This window comes from Lytechinus pictus, chromosome 18 (assembly GCF_037042905.1).
Source record: "Lytechinus pictus isolate F3 Inbred chromosome 18, Lp3.0, whole genome shotgun sequence".
Lineage (NCBI taxonomy): Eukaryota > Metazoa > Echinodermata > Echinoidea > Temnopleuroida > Toxopneustidae > Lytechinus > Lytechinus pictus.
This window is the reverse complement of record NC_087262.1, coordinates 22,449,700-22,471,442: the sequence shown is the minus strand read 5'-3', so window position 1 is coordinate 22,471,442 and position 21,743 is coordinate 22,449,700. Positions and strand designations below refer to the sequence as shown.

Genomic DNA, 21,743 nt, shown 5'->3' with positions numbered 1-21,743 from the left:
TTCGCTGTTATGCTTTCCTCTTTATCTTCAAATTAATTTATTATTGGGAGAGAACATGAGAATTAGTGAAGTGGGAAGGGAGAAAGAGAGGAGAGTAGGGGGTAGAGATAAGAGAAAGAAGAGAGAATAAAAGTAGAGATAGGAAAAAAGGAGAAGAAAGAGGGAAGGCGAGAGAGATAAAGATGAGAGAAAGAGAGAGGGGGAAGAAAGAGAATAGAGAAAGAAAAGTGGAAAAAGGAAGAGAAATGGAAGAAGAGAGACACACACAACGTCTCGTGACACACACTCGATCATCACGCATCTTCATCATTAACATAATAAATGCAACAAACAGTATCTAGCATTATTCGTTTGATGTGTTTATTTCTTATTTACATGTCCAATCATATAGTTCACATATGACATTAATATAGATTGATTGACATAGAATTTTCATATGTACACAGTATTCTATTTTTTTCATCAAATAGACATGCGATAATAATACACATCCAATGTATATGTTTTCCCCATAGAATACATTTCTGTACATAAAACAGAATACACTGGACATAATAAAAAGTACATACGCATTATGTACATTCCACACTGTACAAAAAGCATTTTGAAATTATTTATAAAGTTAAAAAGATTTCAATCACGATATATAAATTTGAAGAACATCACATAATCATTTTAGGCTTTGTAGACATTTAAACTTAAATATAAATATTTAAGGTGAATAATACTATAAAATTTAGATGGCAGTTTGTCTAAAAATTCAAATAACTGCACTGATAATTTTGACTTTTTTTTACAAATCAGCAAAAATGCTTTCAAGGAGAATACAGGATTAGGTTAGGAAAATTATTCGCCTAAATATTGGGCACAAAAATTGGTGTCTGATAATTACCTAGAGCTAAGTACTTTAAAAATGGAAGAGAGATTTGTGGTAATGAAAATTATAAAAACGTTTGAAGGGTTGGAAATGATTTGTCGTCTTCATATAAATCTGTCAATATAAATAGAAAATTGGGCAGTATAAATACACCGTAATGTTATCCTCCAAATCATGAATTAATTCATATATAATTACTATGAAATAACATTAAAACTGAAATTTGGGACTAAACTGGGGATTATTCTCTACTCAAGCCATCAAAATTTATGGATTTCAGGTCCTCCCATTCACTTCTAATTAGCAAGCCATGATCACTAGACCTAAATAAATACAAGTCTTGAAAGAAGACTAGTTATATTTCTACATGTATCAAAATAAATAGTCTACTCTCTCTTGCTTAAGCCACACTTCCATGTACATGATATTGATGCAATCATGTTAGCACCTAATTTTCCATGACTCTCACAAAAAGTTACTGTACTACAATATTATAGCTACTTTGGCACCAACAAAAATACTAGTGAACTACTGAAAGGCAAGACATTCTATCAATCATTCTCCAGAAGATAATGTGACATGCTGAAGCCTGCGGATAAGATTAGAAATGCTAGTTTAAAACCAGACTAGTTTCAAACAAATGAACCAAGTGCCTCTGTAAAAAACTAACTTTGTGCCAAGCCCAACTGGTTTTCAACTCCAGTGCTAATCTAGCCTTGTTTACAGGTTAAGGGCTGCGTTCAATTAACACTTTCCATAATAGAAATACAGTTCTCAAAGATGTTTAGTTCAATTAAATTTTTAATTTTTGTTCTAAAAAATATGTTTATCAGAATAATGGAAAAAGATGTTTTGAAAAAAATTATCTGCAGAACTATTTGAATTATATACTATTTCACTCCAAAGTTTGACCTTTACTTTCGGGTCAAACAATATGTGGTGGGTGGGCTTAAAAACTGGAAATCTGCATCTTTGATTGCGTTCCCAAAATGACTGTTTTGTGCTTGCATTTCTATCTGCGATTCTAGCCAAAGTCAATTACTACCATGTCCCACTACCTTTAAACAGAAAATAATATTCATACTTTACCATTTAAAGTTGTCTTCATTTACTTCTTACAGAGAGCAGGAGTGTTAAATATGGATTATAGTATACAATTGCTCAGTATTAAAACTTGCAAAAGAGGACCTGCAGTTATTCTTACATATATATTTGCTTGTTCTTGAAAGGCATTTTCAACACAGTTATTCCTTTAAACAAAATACCCAAATTCCATAATTAAATATGAATGACTGACCTACGGATATACAAAATATGTGACATAGTACCGAGGAAAAATAATATTCAGCCTATTCAATATGAAAGTAAACAGATATTACACTTATAAAATTTGGTCACATTGAATCAATAGGGACTGGGTACTAGACAAACCCTACAGACAATGAACAAGAATACCCTGCATAAACTAACTGAAATATCAAACCACAAATTTCAGAAAAGAACAATTCTTAAATAAAGGTTGCTAGAAAACATAAAAGTGGCATAGACTATCAACTGGTCTAATAATACAAAACTAAAAAAAAATATCAAGTGGGGGAAAGAGTGAAAGAAAAAAGTACTAGCAAAATTACAACTTGGGCAAGAACAAAATTAACTTATGTTAAAAACCTAAGTTCTTCAAACCATCAAAATAAGGTTGCTTCCAAAAAACCAATTAGAACTGATTTTCTTCTGGTAATATTCAAAGAAGAATATTATTTGGAATATAAAAATACACAAGAAAACTTGCTCCCAAGAACATGATGGAAATGTTACTTCACATTCACAGCCAAAGTAAAACTTTAGATAAGCCTAATAAAAAAGAAGTGATCAGTGATATAAATTTCTTTTGATTAATATATTGAACTATTTGAATAGTCAAGACGTGACTTTCATTTTGTCAGGCTTTTTTACTACTTTGTATAAGCACCAATACAGTGTAGGATTAGCTAATGTTGAAGTTGTTGTTGAGAAGAATTTTTTTAAATAGAAATTACAAACCCTGTCCAAACAGAGGTAGAAATACCATTTCTTGTTTGAGTGTTCAGGGGAGCCTTACATGCAATGGTTTGTCAGTGATATTTCAATGACTAATAAACTCTCAGCCAATCAGATGCAATGATTTACAGTAGCTTGTAACAACATTCAACATTATTGTTTTCATGAAATACTCCCAGTGCTTGCATTTGCAAACAGACCATTCACAACAGGGTGTTTAAAAGAAGACAAATCCAGCTCATAAATAATTCATGGTGATGATGAATATGGTAATGCTTTTGTACGGATTTTAGAGTTCTTTCAGAGAGAAGAGGAAATCTATTTCATGTCCGATGCTAAAAGGCAGTTTTCCTCTCCTGGAGGTTAATATCATGATTGCATCAGATCTTCCTACTTCCTGAAGAACTCTTTGCTTCCATCATCAGACGACACTAGATCCGCGAAGTTAATCACCGCCCGCATCCTCAAGAAGTTACAAGTCTTTGTGTATCTCATCTCGATCAGGATCGCATCAGGCATTCATAGAGACAATTTTTTGTTCAACTACACATCATCTTATGTGTGCCATTCTCCCCCTCCACATAAGGGTTTCAATCTCTACATTCATCAGTCTTTTCTTTCAAGCTTCTGATTTTATCAGGTTTCTGTCATAATAAGTACTCTTTGCTCCGTCGCGGTGCATCTCGGGTCATCCAGATCTCATCACACTGGCGATTGGTGTTTCCGATCGTGCTTCGGTATTCCTACACATTTTAGATGCTGGCAAACAAAATTTGCTCTCTATCCATCTTCTATATGGATGAATTGGAGTCTCTTGGGTAAACCCATAGTTCATGCTGATACCATCAACCCACCAGTAGCTTTGTCTGTTTCTTTGTATGAATGATTTCAGTTCAAGAGTTCGCTCTCGTGAGATGTGATAGCATCAGCCATTGTCATGGCAACCATGCCTATGATGACTTTGACGATGTCGTTGACGTGCATTGCAACCTGTAAGGTGGAGAAAAAGGAATAATTTGATCAGAAATTGGAAATAATGATGGACAAGGAAATCTATTCAAGTCATAAGATGTAGGGACGTTGTTGACCAAGCAAGTATTGTATATTTGGTTTACATCATGATAATGGAGATTTGGTGCTTGATAGAGGATTCCTTTCATTTCAGGGCCAGCTTATAACATTGGTCAACATTTTCCATTAATTCAATTTATGAACACATAGTAAATTGATCAAAATGATTACTCAGTGCCACAAAAATACAAATTAAATCTACAAATATTTCTTAAAACATAAGCTCTTCAAAAAACAATTTAAACCACATTAATATCCTTTTCTGTTATACATAGTGTTTATATTAATTTGTTGGCCATATTTAGTATGGTCAGTCTTATTGGTGATTTATACACTAGTTCGGGTCAATTTCGGGGCTCGGGTCTGCCCTTTTTTAAAAACTTACTTGAGGGTCTTGTATTGGGACTTCTCAAAATCCGTTTCTGGACTTTCGCTTTCATACGAGGCAAGATTGAGAGCTGTTGGAGAAACAATAGAAAATGAACAAAGAATTATAGCCTTGGCCAGTATTCATTTACATTCTCCTATCATGTAATAAAATAGGTTTTGTACTTCCATATAAAACACAGCCAATTCTTCTTTTATGTGAGGCATTTAGATTTTATTTCATCCTAAGGTGAAAGCTTTAGACAGCTTCAAGTATTTGTATATAAGTCTTTTTTTCATAACGTTTATTTTCAATGGCATTTAACTGCCAAGTGTTATGGAAAGGGAATAAAAAAATTAGCTAAGGAAAAAAAAAAAAAAATCATTGAATGACAAGGAGTAGTTTTATCATAAAATGGAGGCACTTGAAACTGACAACATGTATTATGACATGGTGCCCAGCTGTTGAGAATTAAAAAAAAATCAAACAATCCCCTTATTGTAATTCTAAATAAAACATCTAAAATACTGTAGATTTTTATTGTATATCTAGTGTTGTACATTAGTTAATTTGGGGACCTTTTAGATGGAGTGGGTTGAAAAGTTAGAAATTAATATACTTACAATTTTCAGAGAATACAGGTGCGGTGAGAAGATAATTAAGGGCTTGTCGATCCCTAGGGTACGGACACTCTACAGACTTCCACGTTATGAAGTTTGTCACCTGCTTCGCAAGCTGCCAGAATTTCTGTAAAATAAGAAAGATAAAAAAGAATAAGATACAATGTACTCTTCATACACTGCTCTTGTATGCAAGAAATGCTGCAATATCATGTTATTATGATTTACAAAATTAAACTAAAAGGTTTCCTTTTTTGTTCTTGGATAAGGATAAATGAGAGAAGTGTTGTTGTCTTCTGACGAGCATGTCATGGATATATCACCATTATATTACAAGTTTTTAGAATAAACAAAACTAAGTATAAACTATTTTGAAATACTTAAATTTTACCACATCTTTAAAAAAAACTTTGTTTAACAAGGTTATTCCATGAGAGGTATAACGTGAAACACTCGGCCAGTAATATTCAAAGAATTTTTTTCCCTAGGCCGAAGATTTCAGAAACTCATAAGAATTGTCAGTAGAAATCACTGACACATTGATTCTTGACTCATTCTTCCCATACCTTCATTTCAAATCCCATTATAACAAAATATAATCTTAATAATATTACTTCAATTACTTAATAAAGGAAACTATTAAATCCAGATTGAACTGGTTTACAACAAGATTGAACTGGTTCCTGACAAGATACAACTGGTTTGTAATAACCACCCTAGTCTCCATCTTCTCACCTGAAAGTTGAGGTATCCGTTAGGCATCTTATTGTTACAGCCTTCATTGAGGAAGTAAAGATCCTTGACGAGTAAACTAAAGAATGGGATGACTATCTTATCACAGGCGCCGTCCTGAGCACTCAATGCTCTCTGCATGGCGGCTGTCAATGATTGTCTGTACGTCGAGAAGTTGGATGTGGGGTCCATTTGGTGCTATATGGAGGGGGGGGGGGGGGAGAAAAGTGTGTTAATTGATTTTCATGATCCTATATCATTTCTCTTTGTTTATATACCATTTTCACATGTTTACTACTAGCTCGCATCACTCCAGAGACTATACCATAAGCAACAAGTTAGTTGAAGAAATCTAATTTTTCCTGCTACAGAAAAGAAATGAATCAAAATCATCTTTCGAAATTTTCCTTTATCTTAAACTTCATTTTTATCTTTTTTTATCCTTATTCAATCAGAACCAGGACATCAACAATAAATTACACTGATTGTAGGACCCTTTTCATTTATATTTTCAAATGAAGGTATAAGATACTTACCTCTAAGCAGTCAAATTTGTCTGTGTTGATCTTGTTCCATGTTTTCTTTAACCTTGCAACAGGACTCATGTTAAGACCAGCTGAAAAGTTAAAAAAGAAATAATTTCAAGATTATACATCAACATAAGTTATCCACAGTAGGCCTATAGAAATGTTTGATATTATTTTTTGAATGTCACTTTCTTGATATGATCATGAATAGTTGGTATACACATATTCTTATGTTTATTCAAATACTTTTATAGCCTCTATTGCATGTCTTGAGCAAAACTTAAAACTTCAGCTGTGAATTTGTGCTGACAGACTCGTAGTTTTCAAAACTCTGAAGGATTGCTCATTATTTAATCAAGGCTGCAACTCTAAGAAAACTTAAAATTACAAAAAAACAGGCAAACTTTAATAAAACACTTTATTCAGAGTAGTGTGGATTGATTAATTCAATTCAATTATTTATTTTAAATCATTTAAATTATTATCTAGTTCAGGAACTTACACATAATTGCCATAAGAGAATTGAAGTTGCCGATATTGAAGCACTCCCGAGCGACATCAGTGAAGTACTCAATGAGGCGAGCTCTATGCTTCTTCTTTATGTGCATGCAGACCTCTGTCGCTACCAAGAAACTCAGACGATTGAACCATTCCACGTAAGCCTCTAGGTTCTTGGTCCTCTTCAGGTCCTGGAACTTTACCGTCTGCAAGAATAAGACCAGGAATAGTTGTGTTTAGAATAAAAGGGTTTCTATTATGTGACATGTTTACTATAAAAGGTGAAATATAGATGGGTTAATGAATATGAAATTGATTCAAAGAAAACAAATTTGTGCTGTTCATTTTTGGGTCTGATTATTAAACCAATATGTATAGTTCCATTCTTAATCTTGATATTCAAATTCATATTTATTAGGTCTATACAGATTAATGGATAGAAAACTTACGGACAAAAGGTTAAAGGAATATATATATATAGAAAGACTGATATATGGATACATATATACATAGATATATGGATGGACAGATGTATGGGTGGGTGGGTGTGTAGATGGATGGGTAGATCAAAGGATAGAAAGATGGATGGATAGATGGATAAATACAAAGAGAGATAAAAATATAGAAACCTACTTGAGTATCAGAATCAGTTTGTTTGATGAAAGATTGCACAAACTCCTCTGGCCCAATATTCGTCAATCTCTCCTGTAAAAAAAAAAAAAAAAAAAAATCAAATTAATAATTCAGTCAAGACATATTTTACTACTGAATATAAAAAAAAAAAAATGCACCGCCATATGCAAAATTCATAAACATACACTTGAAGAAAAAAAATAAATAGAGAATGAATTAGGGCATGTCTAGCAAATATTTGAGTAGGAAAGATTTGTTTACATTTCCAATCAAAGGGAGGAAGTGGGACCACTCCACAAAAGATAATAATCTTCTATAAGTATGTGTATGTATCTAACAACAGATTGTTAGTATTTGTAGTCTACGTTTCTGTGGGTAACCACACATCTACTAATTAACTTAAATTATCATTTTGTTCATATCCTACCAGAGGGTATTGTTTAGAATACAATCTAATAAATAGATGTAAATTCCTTCACTTAAACAACAACATTGTAGATCATCTCAAAGTTCATGTTTAATCAGTAGACATAGAATATGTTTATGTGCAGTCCCCCATTTATAAAACAAACTTTCTGAGAGTATCAAAGAATACAGCATGTCTCTTGGATCTATTTAATCCTGTGTTATATTCAATGTTACTATTGCCAAACATTATCGCCTAATTTTACTGATTCATGATGTGTTGTAAGTAGTTCTGTGTCTCATGATACTTTAATAACATGTTCCAATAATTTTTTTTTTCTTCCTCACTTTTCCCACTGATATTTCTATTTCAGAGCACAAAGAAACTTCATTGTAATTTGCACTTTATAAAAACTGACTATATTACCATTATTATTATCAATTAGCAAATTAATCTCAACACTTACCAGTTCTATGTGGGTAAGCTGTTGAGCTAGGACATGTGGATGCGGGCAGACATCCATGATGTTCATCTGGAAAGAAGCCGGGTTTGCTCGAAGGGCGTGCATCCTCTCTGACGCTGCAGTGTTGACCCTCGCTAAGACATCCTCGTATTTCTCTAACGTGGCAAGCTGTAACAACAAGATAAAAGATGGAGGATAAGTTATGAGCTAAAGTAAAGATTTAAAATGGGTTAGATTAATTCAAAACCAATCAATTTTGTAGCTGGTAGTTTTGCATTTTTTGCAAATTCACAATCAAATGTGCCCTCTAATAAAGATCATCATGACAATACACACTATATATATTTCATTTGAGGTAAATGAATTTGTAAATGACAAATTCAATTGAAGACTATTGTTTTAGTTGTAATCTTGAGAATATTTGTATTTCATTACGACAGCAAATATTCTTGAAATGCTATTGATTCTTAAAATTCATAATATCCCACCAAAGGGGAAGATCCAATACTTTCTGCAAATATGAACATTATGTTTTCCAGTTTTACTAACATGGGTGTTTTTTATAATTCCTTTTATAAATGACATTAAAAAAATGAATGCTTTTGTTTTCAGTATCATAATCATGCATTGAAACCTTCAAATCTCTGCTATATTTAGAGCAATTTCAAGGTTTAATTGTGATATTTCCTTGTTTTTAATCACTTTCTTGTCTTCCTTCCTCATCCCACGACTATTTCAATCACAATGTTTACATTACGATTAATCTTATAAGAATGATAATCCATTCATTTGAACTTGAGCTTTAAATCTAACCCCCTTGTTTATAAAAGAAACACACATTTTGCTTGTAGGTGTCAGTAATGATGATCATTATGACGTTCATTTATTATCGTATTTCTTGCTCTCCCACACAAATATATTTGTTTTCTTTTATTCTTATACTTCCCACTCAATTTTCTGTCTTCACATTCTCAAGTAGGAGATCTATTACAGTTTCGTGAGTGAAATATTGTTGCTTCCTTCATTTTGTATGTAAAAAGTAACATTAGGAATGAAAGAATGAAATTGATTTTGAACCAAATCTATGTTATCCCAAGCCCGCCCCCCTACACTTTTGTGAAAATGAACTACAGTTTCTTTTAGAAGAAAACTATCTTTGTGTTACGTGCCCTGGTTGTATGTATAGCATCTTCCCCAATCCCTTAATTTACCCTTCTTTATTAAGCTCGGGATGAGATGCCCATGCAGCACTGTTCCCGAGGGTGGGGTCGATGGCGAAGCACTTCTGGAAAATGCCTTTGTAGATTGTCATAATCTTTGTATTCTTTGCCTGTGTGACTACCTACCCCTACCCACTCCTCCTCCCCTACACTTACCCTTCTTATTAAGCCCTGCATGAGTTGTCCGGCACTTTTCCTGAGGGTGGGGTCGATGGCGATGCACTTCTGGGTGATGTCTTTGAGGTGTCTCATCATCCTCTCGTCCCTGAAGTCGTATGGAAACGTCTCAGTCCACTCACTGGAAAGATAAAATCAAATAATCATATAATTTCTACTGTATTGAAATAATTTAATTTCTATCCTTTTATTAAACTTTATATCTTTGCTCTGTTATTGTTTGTTATGTATAGAAATATATTTGTTCAAGGTGCATATCAAATGATATTATGAAATAAAGATTATTAGATAAAGAAAAAGCTAACATACTAAGGGGGTATTACAGTCAGACGCAAGTCAAGTTTAGGTTCCCAAACCAATCATAGATATTACAATCAAATACAAATTGCAATTGATTGCTGGTCAGTTTCTTGCTACAGAAAGTATACATTGATTTATCATGATCAAATTTACCAATAGTTAGCATGTTTACAATTCATACAGGTCATTAACTCAAACTCAAAGGTTAACTCATGCTTGAAATGAAACAATATCCTGAGTAAAATACATATCAACAACCAGATAAAAAGTGCATGTTAACTCAACTCCATGACCTCATTAAGTTCAGTTTTGAGCCACATGGCCATGACCATACAAAAACCTGTTAATCCCTTGAACATAAAATTCATTTTCATAACCTAAGGGGGGTCAATGGCTGCTGCATGAGGTCACGAAAGACAGGAAGTAGAATGAATGAGTGAGGTCAACTTCTTGCTGCTCTATCGGAAGTTTTGAAAGGCTTGTAATAATTGGAGGCCTAGTCGCCTCTGAATGGGTCCAATCAGATCACAACAGTGGGGTTTTATTACCCGTGAATAATCACTGTAAACCCATTCACAGCCTCCAGTTATACATTCCAATTAGCAATTGACAAGGAAAAGAGACAATCAAATATGGCATCTTTTTCTATTTCAAAATGCATCCATTTGCATCAGTAGATAATTATAGCAGCACAAAAATCAGACTACCGGTATTGATACGAAACAGAATGCATATTTGCATATCGACTATGAATTGGTGGCTGAACTGTTCTGTAGTAAAGCTGCTCAACATCATAAACGAACTTTGTTCAACCCAGCTATAAAAATACGGACACTGGTCCGTACTAGCATCTACTTTTTCCCACGAGTTTACTCCATTCTCTTCAAAGTACAAACAGTGTAGCTCACAGACTTGCCCCAAGTTCAGTTGAAGTTCATATCAGAGTTCACCAATTCAGATTTAATACCTAAATGACAGCTGAAGTCAAACTAAACCAGGCCTGACGATTGGGGGGAAAATGTTTTTGTGGATAAAATGTTTAAGTAGCCACTTACCTGAGTAATTGCATGAGATTCGGACCGAACTTCCTGATGGCCTCTCTGTCGACGTCCTTCGAAGTTAGCCTCTGTTGTCTGATGCACACCTGAATGGAAGAAAGTTCGTTCAAATCGTCAATGTCAATGTAATCACAAGTTAGGTCACCTTCTTGTTTCCTCCAAAAGATAATAAGATCTAATTTCTATTATTCCTATCTGGAGATGTGATCTGTGTGATTCTTAGTTACCTACTGACTATTTCATGAGGAAGGTGGTATAGATATAGGAACCACAATGCTGTATCTAACAAATCGCCATGGTAACATTCACACCATCAAAAACAAACAATGGTGTATCAATTAAGAGAGTTGTAAACAACTAAGTTCATCAATGACAAAAGGAACACAGACCACAAAATTACCAAGCTCTATCCTCCCACGTAAGTACGTAAATGATATCACGTTGTGTCTATTGTAAAAACAAAACTATATGCATTGGACCAGGACTTGCATCATTTTGTATTGGAGCCTAGCTGTTTAACCGGAAGCATGGACCTATCTCAATGTAGTAGGTCCATGCCGGAAGTAAGGAAGACCTTCGCATAAAACATATGAATGTTCTGGCTTCCAGAAAGAATTTCCTTGTTACCTTATCTTATCTCATAAGGAAATACATGTAACCGATTTTACATAGTTGAGCCCCAATATCCAATCCTAGCTTGAAAAAAATTAATAAATTCTCAGATGTTGTTTGAAGGTTTGCATGGTGGTATGTACAATCGCTGATGTGGTTTACGGTACACCATGTGAAGTGTTGTAGAAACAGTGGATAGGAGAAGAGAAGAAATGGATAGGCGAGAAAGTGGAGATTTGAGAGTAGAGTATTCTTTCTTGAAAGTAGTCCTGAAAAGGACTGTAAACCAGGAAAGATTGATGAGTTGAGAACAGCTTGAGTAGTAGAGCTAGTGAGGAGATGCTGGCTTGAGTCGGCGAGTAGAGATGATGAGTAGTAGAGAGACTCGACGTTTCGGGCAGGTTGACTGTCCGTCTTCTCATCTTAACTCTGAATAAACCTCTTCCTTCGCATGCTTTGTGAAATTTCTACCCTTTGCATAATCATTTACAATTATATTTGTTTTGTAATTATTGGCAAAATAATTAACACATACTTTCTATACACCTTACCACTCACAATTTCATTGTATCATCCATATTCATTGAACACCATCATCACAATAGATTAACCATTTGAATCCCAGTTGCACTTTTAACACACCCAGTTTTGTATAGAAGGATTGTTCCCACAGAAGCAAAAGAGTTAAACCTACCTGGCAGACATCATTGAGAAGCTGGTGCGGTTTGATATGTAACCTTGATGTGAGCAGGAATGCAAACAGGTATGTCCTCTGCAAGAACAAGAGAAAAACATGGGAAAATGTTAGATTTATGATAAATTTGGCATTGGCATTGACTGGCTGCTTCAATGGAGCTTGGCGGAACCTGGCTGTGAAAAGAGTTTCAGAATCAAATGAGAGAAATTGTTGTTTTACGTCATCACATATTGTTCTGCTGTAAAGTCCCTTATAAGGATTCACAATAAGAAAAGTAAAAACTCATGGATCATGAAACATAAAGGAACACAATCAATATCTACAATTTGAAAGCTCATTTTGGTACATGCAGACTTACAGTAGAATGGATTATATGTCATCAGGTACTGTTGTAAAACTGAATTTATTTCAAACTGGATACATGGGAAAAGACTGTACGTGACTCCAAGAAAAATTAAGAATTTAGTAGTCCACCTATTTTCATCCAGGAATAACAATCACATGGTATGTTTCCAAGTAACTAAATCCATGTAGGCTGACCAAATAGACCCAAAACACCTGAGAAGGCTCAGCCTAACAAGTGACAAAAGAATAAACCACAACAAAATGTGGGTGCTTAACTAGGATTCACATATTTGGCACTCCCTGCCTCAAATCTGGTTGCCAGGACAACCCCATTGTCAGAGGTTCACGGTCATATTTTTAGCCTTCACAGACAGTGACGTCTGCTGTGGTCGCAGCGTGAGTTTCGCCTCTCGGGAGCGATCAATGAAGGTCGAATTTCCGGAAGTGGGGAAATTCAGCGCTGGACTTTGGGGCCAGGTTCTGCGCTCCCCAGTGGTAGGTATTGATGGGTTAGGATTGAAAGGTGGGCTGGACCAAGGGGACATGAAGACAGGATACATGAATAATTGTTACAAGCTACCTTCGACAGGGGGTACAGAAGATGGGTAATTGATAAAAGCTACCATGGAAAGGGGTATGTATCAGCATTGATTTCTCGTTGATAAAAGCTATTGTTAGAAAGGGGTGGGAAAGATGTGGTATTGATACAAGCTATAATTAGGGGAAAACAGAATAGATATACAATTGATAAACCCAGTAGAAGGCTTGCGCATATAGAGATATGCACATTGATAAAAACACAAGAAAGTCATCTTATAGGCCTATTTATTGCATGACTGAAGTCATGAATGACTGAATGTATAACTAATTAAAGCTAACTATTGACAACAGAAGTTGAGGTTGAAGTTCATAAATATATAATAAATAGGCATAAAGGGATGTCATGGAAAGGAGACAGGCCTAGATGTAGATGGAGAGGGGTAATTGAAATGCACTACAACAAAGTTCACTTCATATCAAATTGATAAAAGCTACTGAGGAGGGGGATGAGGTGTGTTTACTTGTCTGGAATGGGGTATCTTATTACTTTGGTCTGTCTACAGGTGAGGCAATTAGGGGGCATTTCGTGAAGTAATTTGTCTATGATTGTATGTTATAAGCTACTGAAATCCTTGACTCTGATTGGCTGGGAGAAAATTTGTCAAGGAAATTCACACTGACAACACACCTGATGGAACCAACCCCAGGAAAGGAGGATAATTGATACAAGCTACCAAGGAAAGGGGGGAATAGTTGTACTGATGTATGTTAAAAGCTATGATTGAAGGGAGGTAGAGATCGATGTCTGGAGATGTCTTGACCTGGCTTCCAAGTGAGGTGAGGATATAGGATCAGGAAAGACCGATAATTGATCAAATTCTTTTACCAATCCCCTCTGATCATGCGTTTAACTGTCATCTTTGTTGTGTATCTGTGCAATACTGTCAAAACTTGTACTACCTAAAAGCCCGGCTATAGGCCTACCTAATCCACAGGTGCTGTAAACTATGCTGAAATAAAGCTATTTTTAGTGGGGTGGATCTCAAAATAATCTTACAAATCTGAAAAGATATAGGGCCTACAAGTATATTTATAGGTGAACACTGGTAGAGCCACTGTGAAATCGCACTAACCAACTACCTACTATAAAAAGGCAACCACAAAAAACAATGGCTGCAAGCTACTGTTGAAATGAGAACATTTCCTTTGATAGACTTTTAAGTGTCAGCCACAATGCATCATGCTATGCAAAATCTCATGATATTCTTCAATATATGTATTAATTTCAAGAAAAAGTAGTGGGCCTATTCATAAGAATTTGCAAAAGGTTTCACATGATCAGCTATCCAATGAGTAAATGGATATCAATGATGCCCAAACACCCATTATAGGCCTATAGACTTCTTGGAAAAATTGGTAGTATTATTAATCTTTTTCCAAGAGTCTCTTTCATTCCAAGGGACCTTCTCAGAAGTTCATGGATGCATGAATAATTTATTTTTCTTTTCATAATCTTGTAGTGAACTGAGACAGAATGCCAAACGCCTACTCAAAAGTGACACCACCGATATTGAAGCCATTGTGACATTTTCTGCCCATATTTTCACTCATGCAAAATACCACTGCACTTTACTGCTGTTCTTTTATTGGTATCCACTGCGAACGATTTCTTTAGTTGACATTTCTGCAATGAAATTACTAGGTAGAGAAGGACCTTGGGAGTCCATTGCTGGCATGGTAAAAATCATTAGCACTGAACTTCATGCATGCTTGGTTAGACGTGTTAGTAATAATGTTGGACTGCGATAGTCTGCAACTCCAGACCTTATCTTATTCAGTGGGTGTATTTTGTAGTTAGTAGACCGAGCTTTCATTATGCAGTGTAGTGTACAAGTGTTTGTACACCTCAAATAACTCACTTCTTGTCTGCATGGAGAATTAATACTGCATCTTATGTGCATCGAGGTACACTTTATCATGGTGTAAGAAAACTATAGGCTATTCCATTCTTTTCTCATCATTACTAGATTCTTTTTCATTTGGATAACTTAACAGTCTAGTAGGATACTTTGGTTAATCTTCTACAAGGTGAAGACAGTTCACATTACCAAATTTATAACCATTGTTTTTTTTACTTTCCAAACCTCTCCCTAGCAATAATACCCCCATCTTCCTTTCCAAACAAGAAAATGCAAATACAATCGCCAAGGAATGAGAGATTAAAAGTTTATCAGATTTCATCATTTCAATCTCAGCAAGCTGATTGAAAATCTGTTTTTCTCTTTAGAAAATGATGATTTCATGCATGATCAATCTCAACTAATCTTTCAATAGTAAGAGGGTTGGTTACAATAAGAATCGCTTGATCACCCATTTGAACAGAGGAGCCGCAATCAAAAAGGGGAGGGGCATATAGTCTACAAAAGGTGGTTTCAAACCGCCTCGATCACAAGAATCCCCGTTAAATTACGAGAACTTTTTTAGGCTGAAAAATACCCTTTAATTATTCCTGCATTCACACCGCCCTGAAACATACCCTTCGGGATAAGTTCCTGAAGTTACGAGCATGCGCAGTATGGTCTGATAAGCAGCAAGGCGCGAAATTCAAAATCACTAGCCCAGCAGCAACCCATGCACGGCGCCGCACCCAACGACACGCTGGGCTAAAAGTTCCCGTAATTTGCTTTCAGACCGCCAAAATACCCACGACCTTGGAAAAATCCCCGCGAAAGTTCTCGTAATTTCGCCAAGTACCTACTATTTATCGGGTATTTTCTTTCGGGGATATTACGCGTAGTTTGCTTTCAGACCGCCAAAATACCTGGTATTTTCTGATCGGGGTAAATTTCCCGATCAGAGAATACCTGGAACTGGCGAACTTCGAGGCGGTCTGAAACCACCTCCTGTGAAGAGCAAAAAAGCCCCGCTATCATAATGAGATCAGTGTACATGTACTTACATCTGGGTAGTATGTTGCTGTGGGAACGAGATGCTGTACGAAAGCTTCCAGCGTCCCGGATGTAAGGATGCCATCTTGGTATACCAATGCCTGCAATGCACAAAATAGAAAAGAAAAATTGAAAAAAAATGATTTGTTAATATCGTCTAGCTAAGCATATTAAAATTCACATAAATAGGAAAATGCCAAATGGGAATATATAATACATATTCTAGGAAAAAATATATTTAGAAGTATTTACATTTCTTTTCAACAATGAAAGACATACCATGTCAGATCTTGGAGTTACTCATCATTACGAAAGAAAGTCTGCATCACTGCTTCTACAATTCAGGATTAAAATATCCTTTGAAAGACTGTAATAAAATACTCCATGGTAGAAGCAACCTCTTCCCCCTTCTTGGAAGGGGAAGGCTTCATCCATTACAGAGGAGCCATGCAAGCTGCCCACTGTTTATTATCCCCATAAAAGAAAATCTACAGTATCTATTTTGATCTCTTCCATGAAAGACAAACAAATTCAACACAGTTGCAATTTTATTTGACTGTGTCATCAGTTGAATTCCTCTTTCAATAAACAATCATAACCTTTCCACTTTCTATGGTTGTAACTTCTTTGAGTTGTAGACTCCAATCCATGGACAAAACCAAGTTCCAGAGCAGACAGTTACGACAGATTATTCTGTCAAGCACATTTACTTTTCGGAGAAGAGTCATGCAAATAGATTTCTTCACTGCAATGTGAAGTTCAAGCAAATAGAGAGTTGTTTTTACACCAGAGAGATTTACAACATAATCCCTCAAAGGTCAAAGGTCAATCGCTGATAAACTTGGCTGGGGAAAATCAACAACATTCCTGCTGTATCATGGGACCTGAATTCCATGCATTCATGACCCTATCAGACCTTTCTCTCAAGTTTATCACCATGGTTACACCCATGCTCTTGGAGGTTGGTGCTAGAATGTAAATAAATAGATTTCATAGTCTTGTCAGAGTCACAAGTTAAATTTACGTTCTTTTTTATTTCATTAGTTAATATCCCTCATTCTTTTTATAGTGACGTTGGTTTCTCTGTCACGATAATATACTGTCATATGCTTCATGATTTTTCAGATTAGACATTAGTGATACTAGTAATATAATCCAACTTGGAGTTGGACCTATAAATTATGGTCAGTAATAATTCACACAGCAATGGCCTCAGCCTATACCTTGTCATTGTAAACTGAGATATATAATTCTATTCCACAAACAATTAATTTTTAATTGGTCTATTTGTGGTAAACATGACCAATAATTAAAACTTGGATATCCTTTAAAATAACAATGAAGAATGAAATCACACAGTTATAACCTCAAACCTTAAAAGCAAATAACTATGAGTGACCACATCATAAATAATCCACATACTTATAAAATCACTTTTAAACCACAAAAAAATACTTTGGCTATTTGAATTTGTGTATCATTCACTTTGATGCTATAGTTTACACACTAAAATAGCACATGTACAAACATGGAAGAGGAAACTTAATAAATAACAAGAGTTCGCTAACCTATATCAAAGAATGAACCTTACTCATCCCTTGTGATCTTAAAGCCACTTTTCCCACAAGTTGTGACTCATTCTACCACTATCAAAATAACCGAAACTGGTGTTTTCCCCATCAGTGCAGGTACACAAAGAAAATATTGATAAGGCAAAGATGATGTGCATGTGTGAAGTTATGAGAGATATGATAGTATCGGTGTCCTTCCACAGCACTAGTGTTTTTATGACAACATCGAATGAATTCTAGCTGTGTTAAGAAGAGCCAGCTCCCAATATTTTGTCACGTGTAAATACAGCGTTTCTACCTAAACAGCAAATTAACACAAGGAGTGCTTCTATTTCAATAAATAGGCATACATCATATCTTTATAATTTGGTTTCTTTCTTTTTCAGTGAAACTCTGATTCTGTAGCAGTGTAGACCTTATAGTATCATTAGTCTTTCTTGATAAATTGTTCCTCAAATTGTGCCCCTTCGAACATTTTACACTGGTTCAGTACTGCATGAAGTCGTGCCCAATTCTAACTTTTTAAAAGCTTCATCACATCAAAGTTTTCTCTTTTTTGTTTCTCATTTAACTTTTTCTCCTTCCCCCTTCATCTAAATGACACTTTCTAGGCCTAAAAAAAACCTTCCCCCTTCCACTTTTCCTGTTTGGTGACCCCTGGATTCTGGAAGTGGCGCCCAAGGCACATGCCCCCTAGATATGCCACTGTATTCTCCCACTATTATCAATGTTTCTCTTTGATGAATTGAATTGATATAGTAATAAATATCTAATATCTTCCTGAAACAGGTCACAACATTCACTTACATGTAGACCTATCTCCCAAATTCATATCTTCATTGGAAAAAGTCACAAGTTCACAAGTTCTTCCTCTGCTTTGATAAGAAAGTTAATTAAAAAAAACAGTGAATGACAGAATGATTGCCATAGCGTAAGTTGTTTTAATCCCAGTCCAGTGCCAGTCTTTGCATTGTGACAGGAAACAACAGGAAATAGCCTGGATCTACTCGCAAAATAAAGAAAACTGCCTCCCGGTATTGTGAAAGAAATGATGGAAATTTTTCACACACTGTCACATATTTTCTGTCAGATATTCTGGCCGACAATACCAGTGAAATTCTTTCTAAGAGGCTGCAGGCAACCAAGAAATATGATTTAGCTGTCACAAGTTTTGAAGACCATTATGAAAACAAAGTAGGTCGAGGAATTAAACCTTATCTTTTACGGTCTTAGATCAAGTTTGCACAATACTAGAGAAAGGGGAGTATATAGAAATCATAACTGGAAAATATGGGGGAGGAAAGTACTTTGCTGTATTAAGGTAGAAGTTGAATAATAACTGGCATGATTAAGTATAGTATAGAGTAGGCAAATATCTTATAAGGATCAAAATCATTAAGACCTGCTATTAAAGCAAATGAAAACTCTGTTAGCACATAAAAAAATCATTATGAAGTAAAATCATTAAGATCTGCCCTAGGACAATCAGATGACTCTCAAACAACTTATCTAAGATTTTTTTTTCATATAAGACCTCAACAGTTTGAGTCAGAGGGGTAGGAGATAAAAATTGAAACTGAAATTTGGTTTCGGCTACTTACCAATGTATCCATAATGAGAAACATACATGGCATTTATAAACAATAAGTAAAATTGTAACTAGAATCAAAATTTCTTTCTGGTCAAAATCAATGTTTGATGAACCAGCTTCTATCTGAGAAGTGATCAATTTGATAATCACCACGTACCTTATTAGTACTCTCCTGTAGAATCAGACCGAGCCTTTTCCGCTCCCCGATCTTTGTGGTTAATTCCTTCATGACTTCTTTCATGATTGATGTGCACTATCTCCACCAAGAATGGATGCCAACTATAAACCTCAATCTTAAAATAGGCTCAAAGTCCCACAAAACAGATGATGCAGAAAAACTATTGAAACTGTGCAGTTCCGTCTGAAGTTATACATTAAGTCTATTTGAAGTCTATTTGCAACTGTGTCGGCCTATACATCAAGCTGTCTAGACTAACGAATGAAGTTATCTTGATATGAACGATTCTTTAAATAATCCTCCCAGGTTTCAATCCAGAATGCTTATGGAAACCTCAACTTCACCTAACCACCACCACCAGAACCAGAACTACTTCACGTTGCCCACAGAGGCACTACGTAATATGACGGACGGAGAGGAAAAACTGCTCTCCTTGCGGTGAAATTCCCCTCCAACTTTCGTACTTGGGACTCTTCCTCTTGATATCAATGTCATTCAGTGGGATAGAATAGCCGATTAAAAATAGATAGTGTGATAGCGTATCATGAGTTGTACTTGAAAAGCTCAGCAGGCTATTATGCTTGCCTCGCTCCGCCCCCTTCCGCTCGCTTCCTCACTGTATAAACGAGCTACGTAACACAACTACTTCCTGCTATGTTCCATATTTGTGACCACTTAATGAAGGAGGATGTTTAGAAATGGGGCTATTTTTGGTTTTAATTAATGTGTTTTTGTTTCTAAAGTGAACTATAGACTTCTTTCAAGTAGTGTTCATGTGTAGGTGATGTCATGAATAATTGTTATCATAAGATTTGTGCACTTAAATACTCTTCAATAAAATTAATAATCTAATTATAGTAATTAATAATTAATTTTTCAGAAAAGCTTCATTCAAGTTTCAATTTATCAAAACCATCTCCATTTTTTCAAATATTAAGCTAAATAAAAAATGCTTCATTTTACATATAGAGAAAGTAGATGTGGGTGGGCTATTTTATATATGAAGTAACATAATGAAATATTATACTTTCATTTTGCAAACAAAATGAGTTAAAAAAAAATATCACCTGACCTGAAACTGAGATCAAATGTATGAAAGCAATACTAAACATTAATATACATCATGTACCGAACATGCTTAATAAATAATACTGTACGAGTAAACAAACTTTCATTTGATGACCTTATAGAGCATTTTGAATGACATGTGATTTGAGTGCTTATGTAAATTGTTTGTTTTATTTTATTATTGCCTTAATTGGAAATATGTAATTCTATATTGCAATTGATATTCTACAAATAAGGCAAAAAATTGTTAAAAAGACATGTTTCAATAAAATAATAATTTCTCTTAGAATATTTACAACTTTGTTTCCCCATTTCTTTTTTTTAATTAAAATTCATAACTTAATCAATTAACAAGATGAGACAACCACATTGGGCATTTTTCAAGTTGGTAGAGAAATTACAGAATTTGTTTTGCTGAATATCTGCACAATAATGGATTTCACTTGATATTTCAACTTGAAGATGATGCAGCAATTATTCACCCACTTAATAAAAAAATTGTATTTTACATGAAGCAAAATAAGAACTCAAAGATTTCACCAAACATGTCCATCAACCACATGACCAAAAGCAATTAGGGAAAACAGGGTCATAGAAACTGAAAAAGAATTTCACCAATTCTAAAATTTCTTTGTATTTTACTTCAAAAACTTAAAGGAAGAATCACAAGACGTATCTTCTGAGCTCTGACCATGTGATTATTCTCCAGTTACAACAAACCCTGAATGGAAATAAAACCAGGTTAGGATTACTGAACAAACACATTTATTTAGACCTCGTGTTTTTTCCAGGATATTACAACATTCACTTTCAAATTAGGGGAATCAATGATCGAGCTATGACGTTGGATACGTATCAGGAAAGAGACCCTTGTAAATACTTGTTCGTTCAGTTCAGATGGAAAAAAAAACATGCACAATTTTAATAATAATGAATCAATGATATGTTGTAATATGAGATATGTTGTAATATGAAAGTTTCACTCATTATACCAAGGGTCATACACACATAATTTTGTTTTTAACAAGCCAAGTGTTGTGAAAGCTAGACAGCTCGCTGATCATCAGTATGTGCTCACAATAGGCCTTGCCAAATTGTCTAAACCTGAAATTTGAATCTTTATGTACTGTTTAGACAAGAAATATATAAATATTCATATTCATAACTGTTGTGACCTGATAGCCACATAAGCATGAATTTCGTCTCA

The 21,743-nt window shown here is 34.9% G+C and overlaps 1 protein-coding gene across 2 annotated transcripts; it reads right to left on the bottom strand.

Annotated features, from left to right (window-relative positions):
* Positions 1-338: 338 nt before the first annotated feature.
* Positions 339-19,968, bottom strand: LOC129282223 (ras-GEF domain-containing family member 1B-like). Of its 2 annotated transcripts, none has more exons than XM_054918151.2 (13): positions 19,448-19,968; positions 16,140-16,229; positions 12,293-12,370; positions 10,984-11,072; positions 9,608-9,749; positions 8,235-8,399; positions 7,363-7,434; positions 6,734-6,935; positions 6,241-6,320; positions 5,708-5,902; positions 4,976-5,099; positions 4,371-4,443; positions 339-3,904 (listed from the first exon to the last, which is right to left on the bottom strand). In XM_054918151.2, exons 1-13 carry the CDS (start codon positions 19,529-19,531, stop codon positions 3,865-3,867), a joined length of 1,434 nt encoding a protein of 477 aa, XP_054774126.2. In that variant the 5' UTR covers positions 19,532-19,968; the 3' UTR covers positions 339-3,864. The 2 variants fall into 2 exon arrangements, with proteins under 2 accessions (XP_054774126.2, XP_063969572.1); XM_064113502.1 differs by lacking the exon at positions 19,448-19,968 and adding an exon at positions 16,408-16,882.
* Positions 19,969-21,743: the final 1,775 nt, after the last annotated feature.